The sequence below is a fragment of the Sinocyclocheilus anshuiensis genome, unplaced genomic scaffold (genome assembly GCF_001515605.1).
Source record: "Sinocyclocheilus anshuiensis isolate Anshui unplaced genomic scaffold, SAMN03320099.WGS_v1.1 scaffold1009, whole genome shotgun sequence".
In the NCBI taxonomy this organism is placed as follows: domain Eukaryota; kingdom Metazoa; phylum Chordata; class Actinopteri; order Cypriniformes; family Cyprinidae; genus Sinocyclocheilus; species Sinocyclocheilus anshuiensis.
Window position 1 is genome coordinate 546,947 of NW_015555761.1, and position 13,295 is coordinate 560,241.

The 13,295-nt window shown below is 34.7% G+C and overlaps 1 protein-coding gene across 2 annotated transcripts in view; it reads left to right on the plus strand.

Moving 5' to 3' along the window:
* Positions 1–6,696, plus strand: part of saga (S-antigen; retina and pineal gland (arrestin) a) — a 45,544-nt gene extending 38,848 nt beyond the window's left edge. Inside the window, exons 10-16 of one of the 2 annotated variants that reach the window (XM_016467830.1) lie at positions 394–466; positions 551–688; positions 825–902; positions 1,001–1,015; positions 3,510–3,562; positions 3,681–3,690; positions 5,477–6,696. In XM_016467830.1, the coding sequence (XP_016323316.1) occupies positions 394–466; positions 551–688; positions 825–902; positions 1,001–1,015; positions 3,510–3,562; positions 3,681–3,690; positions 5,477–5,579 (470 nt within the window). In that variant the 3' untranslated portion in view covers positions 5,580–6,696. The remainder of the gene's footprint in view (positions 1–393; positions 467–550; positions 689–824; positions 903–1,000; positions 1,016–3,509; positions 3,563–3,680; positions 3,691–5,476) is intronic. The other variant, XM_016467831.1, reaches the window with a different exon arrangement.
* The last annotated feature ends 6,599 nt before the right edge of the window (positions 6,697–13,295 follow it).

Here is a 13,295-nt window from a genome sequence, read left to right on the forward strand (position 1 = left end):
GTTTGAGAGAGGCGGGTCACAGAGGACCTACAATAATGTCCAGTATTTGAAAAATCATGTGTTTTTTTAACATTAAAGCATGTCAACATATTCTGTTACACCAAATACACAAAATAATGATCTTTAAAATAGCATCATATGACCCCTTTGATGATATCAGCATGGTTGTTCTACCCTAATATTTTTTACCCCTACCCCAATTCAAAACATGTCAGTAGAGTTGCATGTGTGTGTGACTGTGTATGTAATAATGTAAATTAATAGATTATCTGCATTATCTGATTGAAATCTGAATGAACTAATTTATTGAAAAAATGTTGGTCTATTAAAGTCCTACTTTAAGTGGATTGCTTTAAATATAAAATAACACACTTGTGGATGTCTGTCTTTTAGTGGAACAAATTGCCAGTGTGGTGCTGTACTCCAATGACAGTTATATGAAGGCAGTGGCCACAGAGGACTCTGGGTAATAGTTTTATTCAGAAATTTTGATGTAATTCCATTTTAAAAAATGAATGTTAATCTGATTAAAGGTTGCTATTTGGTGCAGGGACTCTGTTGATTCTGGTGCCAAACTGGATAAAGTCTACACTTTGCTCCCCCTACTGGCCAATAACAGAGAAAGGCTAGGCATTGCACTAGATGGAAAATTGAAGCATGAAGACACCAATTTAGCCTCTTCAAGCATGTGAGTCCCCATGGAAAACATTGGCGTGTATATAATGAGAGCTGTTTTAGTTTACTGGGCTTTGAGTACATTATAGAATGTTTATATAGGCCTGCTTAAACAACAATGTTTACAATGTTCAAATGCTTTATTGCAGCATCAAAGAAGGTGTTCTGAAGGAAGTTTTGGGGATCTTGGTGTCTTACAGAATTGTTGTGAAGCTTATTGTTGGAGGGTTAGCATCCCATGACACAATATACTACTACAGTATATAGCATAAAACCATACATGCCTAATATATACATCCTAATATTTTGTGCTTCTCTTTCATAGAATTATGGGATCCAGGTAAATGTTATTTCTTTAATCTTGGATTCAGAAGGGCCTGCGGTTGAAATCGTCACCACCTTTCTCCCTGTTACCGATGGCCCTGCATATCAATGAAGCTTTTTTTATGTCTTATGTTTTAAATAGGGCTGTCATTAATTACATAATGTGCCGATTCATTAATCAAATCAATCTCAAATTAATGAGATTAATGAATTAACATGCGCATCATGTGCCTATTAAAGATAGTTATTATTAAAGATAATAGTTATCATTGTGATAATTTAGAAAAAAACACTGAATAGACATTACAAAAAAGTAGCTGAAATATAAGTAGCTTTAGAAATAAATATTTCAATTCAACACACAAAAATACAAATAAATAGTGAAATATTAACTTATTTTTAAAAAGAAACTATACTCTAAATATAAAACTAAAAGCGCCAATAGGTGGTGGCAAATCCCTGTCATTCATTCAATTGATTCGTTCAAATGGCTGATTCATTCAAAAGCAAAGCAAGTGACTGACTTAATGAATGGTTCACTGAATCATTGATTCCGTCGATTCATTTAAAAACGTGGATTCATTAATGAAACAGATCAGAGATGCACAACAGTTCTCCTAGGACTTTATTTTTATTGGTGGAATTACTGACAATGGGCCTCATTCATGAAACACGAGCAGAACGAATTTTTGTGTAAACCGTTCGTAAAGCTGTTCTGACGTAAATCTTCGAATTCATGAAAATGTTCGTATTTTCAAAATGTTAGTTGGTACGAAAGAAATGTACACCTGCTCCTTACCAGGTGTAAATGGTGCGTAAAACGTGTTCTTTTTGGCAAACTAAGGACACTGAATTTTGATGCACTGCCATAATAATTACAAGTTAATTTGCCATTGCCCTCTTTTTGAAATTTTTTTGGAAATATTTTTTTGGAGCTGATAACTAAAACGCAGCGCTCGTCACTGTCACTATTTACCCAGCCGTAAATAGAGGACGGGTGGAACAAATAGTGACCAACCATCCTGCTTGTACAACGACTGCCTACAACAATGAAGAATTATAACCAACAATATTACTGGTTACTGCTTTTTTATATTTAGTAAAATTCTTAAAAATGATATACTAGTAGTAATATGTTGTCGCCGCCGTGGATATTCCAAATCATAGCAACTGAAGCGTCTCAGCTGGAAAAACGCTGTGCCACCAAAGTGTTCTCAAGCGCCACCAGCTGGTCGTTTTAAGAAGAGCACCTGACATTTTTTCAGCTGGCTAAAAACTCTTTGGTGGACACACTTTATTGAATATTTATTGTTAAGCATATGGCCTATTAGTCTTTTTTGCATTTATGCAATATACTGGGGCCAAACCTGAGAAAGAAGACCAGAATATTACACTGCGTTCCTAGACACGCAATTTACGTAGCTGTAATTCATAGGCGGGATTATGCTAATTGTTAATGAGCGTGCACGTGCGCCCCTTTTACGAAAGATTGGAATTAATTAACATACGCATGTTTAACTATTAAATCGGACGTTTACTAAGCGTTTGTGAATCCGGAGGAGAGTTTTCGGGAAGGTCCGTTCGCGAATCAGTCTGAATAAACAATCAAATTGTGATAATGGGAAGACTAATTTAAAAAAGTAAATAAACAGCTCACACACTTAGATATAACCATGTTGTTTATGTGAAAATAAGACTTCAAATGGGCTGAAAACATGATCTGTGGGAGTTTTTGTGTTCTGCAGTCCTCACTGCAGAACACAAGATCCAGGGGGCGTGGTTGGATCCAGATCCAATTCCTCCCACCTTACATATACCTAAACTCCACCCCCTGATCCCTAAACCCACCCATCTCCACCCCTAAACCTACCCATTTCCACCCCTAAACCTACCAATCTCCACCCCCTAGATGCGGATCCAACCACGACCCCTGGATCTTTTGTTCTGCAGTGAGGGGCTACTGGAGTTTTTGAGTAATCAGCTTGGTTAAATTTGAAGTAGGCTAAATCTCCGTGTCTGTGACCAATATTTAACGAGCTTGATGATCCAAACAATTAAAACATAGTTAAAAGTTAATTATTAAAAAGAATGACTGAACATAAGTTCACAGATAAAATATATTGCTTAAATTATTACTGCCTTGAGTTATTATTTTGGAATAAATGTAAAATGCCTAAAAACACTAACTTGATGAGATTCATACATGTCTTTAATAAATAGAATTTTCATTGCATTGTTAATGTAAAAATATAGAAAAAAAAATTCTGATAGTGTAAGTAATATTTATTTAACTAAGAAAATGTGACTACACTTTTAAAACTTTTTGCCTCCTCATTTCAGAACACCACTGCACACCACTGATCTACATATATAGTATCCAAAAGTCTGAGACCAAATTGAAAGTCTGAGATTAAAATCTAATTTAAATCTAATAAATATATTTTTGCTAGTAGCCTCAGACTTGTGGACTCAGCTATAGTATATATATGTTTTGTGTTTTTACATATCAGTGAAGTTGGGGTGGAGCTCCCTTTCCAGCTTATGCACCCGAAGCCTGACACAGGTATTAGACTATATACCTTATGCCTATTATATATTATCTGTCTCTTAAATATTTTCTGGTTCACATACAATTTTGTATAAACTCTTTTAAAATGTTTCCTCTTTAATGCCTCTTGAAGTGAAAGAAAGGTCAGTCAGCATTTTAAAAGTTAATAGTAATGTATTTTTCCATCATGCCTTGCTTCTCTATCTTTGCTTAAATTAACAGCTTAAAGGGGTCATATGATGCTGCTAAAAATAACATTATTTTGTGTATTTGGTGTAATGAAATGTGTTTATGTGGTTTAAGGTTAAAAAAACACAGTATTTTCCACATACTGTACATTATTATTTCTCCTCTATGCCCCGCCTTTCTGAAACGCGTCGATTTTTACAAAGCTCATCAGTCTGAAAAGTGAGGTGTGCTCTGATTGGCCAGCTATCCAGAGCGTTGGGATTGGCCGAATACCTCAAACATGTGACGGAAATGTTACGCCCCTTACCATATTGTGATGCCCTGTCCGGCCGGAGCGACGAAACATAAACATTAAACCCCATTATAAATGAGGCATTTGCTGCATCAGGTGGGGACATAATTACGGATTATAATGACTTATACTGTCTTTTTACACGTTGCGTTGTATTGTGCCGCGTAAACATAAAACCATGTCTGCATTTGTGATCAGAGAAATGACAAACAACAAGTGCTACTCTACACTGCCCAAAACACATTAAAACCCATTATAAACGAGGCATTTGTTGCATCCAGTGGGGACATAATTATGGATTATAATGACTTATATGGTCTTTTTACGCGTTGCGTTGCATCGCGCAGCGTAAACATAAAATCATGTTTGCATTTGTGATCGGAGAAATGACAAACAACAAGTGCTACTCTACACTGCTCAAAACTCGCATTTAAATCGTCAGTGGCAAATTCTTCAAATATAAAAAACTTACTTACAGTCTGTGAGTCAGAACAGCCGGCATTGTAGTCTACTCTACCAGGATCAGGAAACAAACAAGCCGTTTTAGGTAGGCGTGGTTGACTCTTAACTTTTATAAAGAATATCTCTTTGGATTTGAGACTTTAGTCTTTGCAACTTTACAGATCTTCTTTATGCACCAAGAGCTTGTAACACTCCAAAGAGAAAGGAAAAAATGAAATCGCATCATATGACCCCTTTAAATCTGCATAAGATGATGATTTAGCTTATCTCCCTTCAAGTGTCCAAAACCTCTCTAAAACCATCACAACAAGCCAGCTTGATGAACTAAGAATAGCAAACTTCAGACAAGATTTACCCTGGTGCTGCTTGTATAGTAGTCAAAAAAATGACAGATTTTTTTGTTTAGTGAAATTAATGTACTATATTTTATTTTGATAATGTTTTTTATCTAACATTTTGCCTTTTAGTGGATTTTATAGTATGAAATTATATTAATGCAATAGTTATTATCCATTTATTACCTGTAAACCATTTTTTGAGCGTAGATGTGAAAACTTAAATTGTTGTAAATCTGGAATGTTTTGGAGCACAGACTTACGTTTGATCTCTTTTTAAAGGAGGCACTTGGCAGCTGCTGAAGTGAAAAAAGAAAAATACATTAAAGTTAAAAGCTAAAAAAGTACAACTAAAAAAAGTTATAGAAGTTTAAGTTTATTATTATGAAAAATGCACAGAAATACGTTTACATATATATATATATAAACCAAAGCCATGAATCTAAGTTGTGTTCCAAATTTGAGGTTGATACATATTTTTTACTGCAAACAGTACAAGTGTGGCTTTTTTGCATGTTCAAAAATTTAGTTTCTACATTTTACATCTCTTTTATTTTAGATTTTTATATTTATTTTTTTATGTAGCCTCAAGAATATATGTGCAATTTATCTGCTTCTTGTCCTTTTATGTGAATGTGTGTCTGCATGTAGTGAACTGGAGGATGAAGTGGTTTTCGAGGAGTTTAAGCGCACCAACTTGAAGGGCATGGCCGAGGATGAAGATGAGGGAAACGTATCACCTGGCGAACACTGAGGAATGCTTGTAGAATTTAGCCAGTTCTTAAAGCATCCCTCTATACAGCAGGACTTATTTAAGGATGCCCAAAACAGACAATTATATATAGAGCATTATCACAATATTGCACTGCTTTGAACAATTATTAGCAGATCAAGTTGTAATTTGTATTGAATTCCATATTTCTCTGCAGACCAGCCAGACCATGCTGTTACCATTCTTCAGCTGCCTGACCTCCATGAGATTTTCTGGAGTTGTAACTGAAATTAATAGAGAGCTTTGTTTTCCTATTTTATGGTAGTGGGAGTGATGCTCTTTTGATACTGCTGTATCATTTTGGTGTATATCTTTAGAAATTTGGAAGAAACTGCTGTGCTGGAGTTTGGTGACTACAGAATAGTCCATAAAAAGTAAAAGTATAGTAAAATCCTACCTGTGTTTTTAGTTGTAACAGTTTATTTAGTTATAATGCAACATTCTTTGTTGTAATAAAACACTCAGATAAATGTATTATTACAAAATACTGTAATATAATAAAAATCTGTACTGTCGCAGTATGTTCAGTTTATGAACACATGATAAGGAAGTTAAATACTATTTTACAAGCAGTACAAAGGTTTGGACATAAGTTCTTGATCTTTTGTTAATTGATAAAATAACAGTATTGATACAGATTCAGTTTCTGGAAGTGGATCTGTTTTCCAAGTGCATCCATATGAATGTTTTTACATTACAGACTTTTCATATACATATTTTTTATATTGTCCTATACAGATCAAAGTTATTAAATAGGTCATTTTTATATAAATCTCAATAATGATATGTAATATCACAATTTCTCAAGTGAGATTGATTGTCAACTGATTGTCCTAAAAGTTAGGAGAATTATATATCATATCAAAAATATCTTTAATATATTCTCTACTTACAATGATTAAAGATAAATCTGTAAATATTTTATTTATAACAGTACTAACAATAGTTAGCTTGCTTGCTGTTGCTCATCATGACACTTTTGTACTACTACTAGTGTTAGCTTTAATCAACTGCAGCTGAGTAGCTAGCTAATACACTAGAAATTTGTTAATATTACTGTCTACCTTGCAGATAAAGCACATTGAGCATTGGGCTTTAATCCTCTGTCACTCATACATTACGTAAACAAAAATGTAACTAATAGTTAATACAATTTTTAATAATTATCTCAATTACACACATTAAATAAAGTTAATTAAAAAAGAAGCATCTGCTCATGCATGCTTACAAAACAATTTGCAATTATTCCACAATGATATGTTGATAAAGTGAGGTAGCACAGGCAGTGCCCTCATATAATCCACAAATTTTCTTGGATTTTCCAGAGTATAATGTTAGCTGATGCTGCACAAATGTACCTAGTGTCCATGCTATATTATTATTCTATATTCACATGTTATGTGCATTGTTTTAATATATACAGGAAGGTTAGGCTACATTTCAAAAGGTTTACTAAAAATGTGACTGTCCTGTTCAGAAAATGGGCTTAAAAGGGCTAGCAAGATATTATTAATTGACTTCAAGTAAATTAGCATACTCAAACAACATTAACTGTGTGACATGTATGAAAGTCACATCATGAGGCACCTTTTTATTGAATTAACAAAAAGTAATAGGCCCATTAACAAGGAGATGTCTTACCCTAAACAAATGGGCATAAAAAATAACAGCTTATTTCTCTTAATATATTCAGTTTACTTAGATGACTCCAGGGCCGGACTGGGACGCAATTTCAGGCTGGGAAATCTAACACTCATCCCGGCCACACAGAAAAAAAGAGGCCAAAATGGAACCTTTTGGGATACAACATTGTCACTGGAGCAGTACCCTTAAAAGAACATCTTTGTACCTACCCTAGTACCTTATAGTAATTCGTACACATAAGGTAATATTTACCTATTAGGGGTAAAAGGCAAAAATACGTCCTTTTTAAGGGTACTGCTCCAGTGACAAGCTGTTGTACCCCAAAAGTACAATTTTGGCCTCTTTTTTTCTGTATATAGCCTATTGACCCACTACAAATTCTGAAACCAGACATAACCCTATTATTTAAATGGCCATCACATAAAAAAGTCTAAATCCTTGGTCTACAATGTTGAAGTCTTTTATACAAGATATTCATTTTACTTGCCACAATACAAGTCCTGTTTGGACTTCAAAACAATGATACATACTGAAGTACAAGATATCTGAGGCTCGTCAGTTTCCAGGCTGTTTGAAGAAAAATTTAATATAAATTAAGATAAGGATTTTAAGCTTGGTTGGCATACATTTTTTAAATATTTAACAACAATGTTCAATATTTAACAACACTTTTTAAAATTAAGCTTCTTTATAAATGTCACCAGATGTTTCATTACAGGAAAAGTCTTTCCACCATCCTTTCTGTGAGACCCAGCAGAGTCTCCCCATCAATATGCTGCTCTGTAAGAAATAAAAAATAAAATAAAAAGTTCATATTCCAAAGAATAAATAATTGATAAATAAGAGAGAGACATACCACAGACGTACAATATATTTACCTAGAAGACTGCACTCTGTAATATAAAATATCTCTCAATGTTACAGGTAACACAAAAATCTGCTTGGTGTTAATGTTTAATGTTGCACTTGCAGGTGAGATTAGATACTTCGTGAGTTGAAACTTCTCAACATCACAAAATGAACATTTATACATTTTCATGTGTGCCTCTGAAACTTTATTTTGCATCAATGAAGTTTATATTTTGAAGCCAGTGGCAAAAGTAAGGTTGATCAGGGTTGGAGCTAAAACTGCACGAAAGTGGACCTAGCGGGCCAAAGTTAAGAACTTCTACTCCTGTTAACTGGGGAAAATACTCACGCAAACTGAATATGTGTGAAACTGCGACAAAACATGCACATTACCATACCCTTCCGCCTTCCACCCGGTTCGCTTTTATTTGAATCGGCGCCTATCGTTAAAATACCGTTAACAAACAACAGCGCGCGCTTAATTGAAATTAAAATTCACACTTATGTCGCGAAGCTCGTCTTCTTATAACACAGCTGTCTTATTGTTATTGACAATTTTATTAACACTGACAATAAAAATAAAGGGAGACTGTAACTTAATTAATTTAAAAACCGGAGCAAAATCTATTTAACAGGGTTTACTACGGAGCCCGGGAAGTCACCTGTAGGACAAAAAAAAAAACAATCCGTGGCGACGGTTTTGCAATCCGTCCCCTCAGTTTATTAACCGTACTCACGAATTCTTAAACTGTTCCCTCGGTTTAACAAATCGTGCCCGTGGATTAATAAACCGTACTCACCAATTTCCAATCCGTGCGCTCAGATTTTGTAAACCGTACCTTCGGTTTTTGAATCCGTACCCACAAATTCATAATCCGTGCGCACTAGGGATGGGCGGATCGATCCTTAAGTATTGATACTTTCGATACTGATGTTCTATCGAAAGGTTCGATCCTCACATAAAAATATCGATTCTAAAGTGCATTTTTAAAACATTAATTTTATTTACTTATCAAGAAATTCGGTGCATAAAATAAGCTTCTAGGTGGAAAAATAGACTATATTAGCGAATAATTGTGTTGGATAGAACCATTTCTCCTGCCCATCGGAACACACGCAAATACTGAAAGACAGAACTAATCAATCACAGACAGCGTTCGCTGCTGACGCATGGCTCACAGTGCTTGTTTTTAGGGCTGCGTTTCCCAAAAGCATCAGAAGCATAAGTAGATCTTAAGAAACCATTGCCACATTATTACATTAGCCTACATAACATTGTTACTATACATAAAATTAATTCTGAAAAATGCATAACGGTTTCCACACAAATATGAAGCAGCAATAATAATAAATGTTTCTTGAGCAGCAAATGATATTAGAATGACTTCTGAAGGATCATGTGACACTGAAGACTGGAGTAATGATGCTGAAAATTCAGCTTTGATCACAGATACATTTTAAATTACATTTACATTTACATTACATTACATAAATTACATGACATAAAATATATTAAAATAGAAAATAGTTATTTTTATATTTCTCAATATTGCTGCTTTTACTGTCCCCCCCCCTTCTTCAAATAAGTGCAGACTTGGTGAGCATGAGACTTAAAAAAATACTACAAAATCTTACTGACCCCAAACTTTTGTGTACATGTAATATTTATTTTAAATTGGCTAGTTTGTGCAAGTAAATTTATTTAAACTGGTTGTTAAAAGTTCAAATGGAAAATTTACTGTATGCAAAGTTTTTTTGTAGGTTGTAGTACATTTGCAGTTACAAGACTGACTTGTGATTTGTGAAATTTTGCTCATACCTCCTTTACTGTATGTACAGTACACAATATATATATATTTTTAAATATAGTAATTTATCAATAGGTTTTTTCCAAAGGTTGTAGTACATTCCTAGTTATGAGACTGGCTTACTACAGGTGATATTTTGCCAATATCTCCTTTACTGTATATGCAGTACACAAATATTTTTAGAAAAAAATTACTGTAATTTATCAAAAGGGTTTGTTTATTTTCCAAAGGTTGTAGTACACTCTTAGTTACAAGACTGACTTACTACAAGTGAGATTTTGCTAATACCTCCCTTACTGTATGTACAGTACACAAATATTTTTTTTTTTAAACCTACAGTCATTCACAGTGAGTTTTGCCCACTAGTAATTTACCAATAGGTTTTTTTGTTTTGTTTCATGTTCCAAAGGTTGTACTACAGTAATTTTTATGAAAATAATTGTGTACTGTACATATATGACGGGAGGTATTGGCAAAATCTCACACGTAGTAAGTCAGTCTTGTATCTAGGAACATACTACAACCTTTGGAACATGAAAAAGCCTTTTTGGTGAATTACAGTAGTTTTTTTTCTAAACATATTTGTGCACTGTACATCCAGTAAAGCAGGTATTGGCAAAATTTCACCTGTAATAAGTCAGTCTTCTACAACCTACAACCTTTGTAACATGAAGACAAAAAATACAGTAGCCTAATTTTTTCATGAAAATATTTGTGTACTGTACAGACTGTAAGGGAGATGTTGGAAGTATTGTCTAAGGCGAGACATTGGCAAAATATATTTAGTCAGTTTGCCACTAGGCATTTACTATAGTCCTGTGAACATTAATTTGAATGAATTATTGTACTTCGTTTTGTACTGTGAGGTAAATTTGCAGACGGTTCCTAAAGCAGCCTAGTCAACTATGAAATGTGAAACTAACTTTACTGTGCTGATTAACGTTATAATGACAGAACAAGACGACAGTACAGACGGCAGAATAAGATGACAGTTAGAACGACAGAACAGGACGACAGTTAGGACGACACAACAGGATGACAGTTAGGACGACACAACAGGATGACAGTTAGGACGACGGAATAAGATGACAGTTAGGACGACAGAACAAGACAACAGTTAGGACGACAGAACAAGACGACAGAACAAAACGACAATAAGGACGACAGTAATTAAACGACAGAGAAAAAGATGACAAATATCATCTCTTTTCTACTACAACTGGTTATAACGCGAAATAAACATGCTCATGTCATGTAATATCAGCATTAAAACAGCATTACCTTTACTGCGGGCAAGTCATTCAGTGTCCGCAGCTTGTTGCTAGAAAATTGCAATGTGCAAATGTGCAGTTTATATGTTTGCATACATTTTTTTTTTTTTTTTTTTTGGTTTCTAAAAATAAATAGAAATTGAATTTAATAGATTGGGCTCTGTTGTTAAATGCAGCCTTTAATATTTCAGAAATGTGCTCTAATAGGGCTCCCTATTGTATAGCATTAGCTAAGATAGATTTTTTATCCTTAAGAAAATTGTAATTATAATTGAGTTTATTTAAAGGCAGCGCCATAAATTGTTCATTAAACCACTGTTTATTAAAAAAAAAAAGCAATTGTATGTTTTCTCCCCCTTCTGTAAAATGTATAAAACTGTGACTTCAAAACTGAGGTACAATTACACTAATGTTTTCATTAATATTATGTATATAATTAAGTATTATGTCTAAAAATAGCCTGTTATTAAAGTAGCTAAAATTTTCCTAATTTAAAAAGGCACTCATGTCTTGGGTGATAGAAAAGACTGTGTGCGAACACAAACTAATCTGGGCCACACTTTAGCTGTTAATATGGGCCAGATCCGCGCCAAAGGAAATTTGCTGACTGGGACGCCTACATATACTGATTTACCTGAACAAGTAGGCAATGACTGTAGACAAAGACAAATGTATAGTACAAAGCACAAAGCAGTAGACTCATTTTTGACACGACAGATTAAGATGACGTCAACAGACAACATACACGCCTACATATACTGATTTACCTGAACAAGTAGGCAATGACTGTAGACAAAGACAAATGTATAGTACAAAGCACAAAGCAGTCGACTCATTTTTGACACAAATGGAACCTCATAAAATGGAACCTCATAATAGTTAGCTGCTGGTAGAAATCTGTGTCCATATTCGCGTTTATTTGTTCTCAGTTGTCATCCCACAACCCAAACTCGCTCAAAATATGAATTAAACAGACGTAAAATAATCCATGTAAAAGCCATTACTAGTGAACCGACCGAAGCAGACTGCTGCAGAAGCCGATCGGCGGCACACACTGCAACAGTGTATTTTCAAATTTAACCGGGATTCCGGAAAACGGCGCGCTCACTAGTCATTGGGCAGATTCCTGAGTGATGGTCAGATTAACCAATCACGCTCAAAGCAACACTGCGAGACAGCAAATAGCGTTGCAACTATGAAAAAAATAAATAATAACTTGTTTTAAGTGAAAGATTACAAATGTGTCTATTTATTTTTATTTGTAGGCTGTTACATTTATTTAATTGTTCAAATGGTGATTTCACATTATGCTAGGGTGCATCTGTGCTATTCACTGTTCACCACCCGTCATTTCCCTCTGATTTTAGGGTTAAATTAGGTTTAGGGCCAGAGGGACTATGTTTTCAGACAGGATCAATAAAATATGCTGATTAAGGAACAGGTCTTACTTGGCAAAATCATTGCAGTCGTGTGTGTGTGTGTGTGTGTACCTGGTATTTATCACATGATGGGGACCAAATCTCCCCACAAGGATAGGTGCCCATGAGGAAACAAGCTTATAAATCATAAAGAATTAAGTTTTTTGAAAATCTAAAAATGCATAAAGTTTCCTGTGACGGGTAGGTTTAGGTGAAGGGTTGGTGTAGGGCGATAGAAAATACAGTTTGTACAGTATAAAAACCATTACGCCTATGGAATGTCCCCATAAAGCTGGATGTTGACATCACTGAATTCAATGATGAACTGTCTTTAACTGAAAAATTTGTGTTTACTATTGTCATTTTGCATTATTGACACTATTTTCCTAATTAATGCTGTTCAGTTGCTTTGACACAATCTGTATTGTTAAAAGCGCTATATAAATAAAGGTGACTTGACTTGACTTGACATTTAATTAATTGTTCAAATGGTGATTTCACATTATGCTAGGGTTAGCTGCATCTGTGATACATGTTCACCACCCATCATTTCCCTCTGATTGTAGGGTTAAATTAGGTTTAGGGCCAGAGGGACTATGTTTTCAGACAGGATCAATAAAATATGCTGATGCAGGAACAGGTCTTACTTGACAAAATCATGCCAGTCGTGTGTGTGTGCGTGTGTGTGTGTGTGTGTGTGCACCTGGT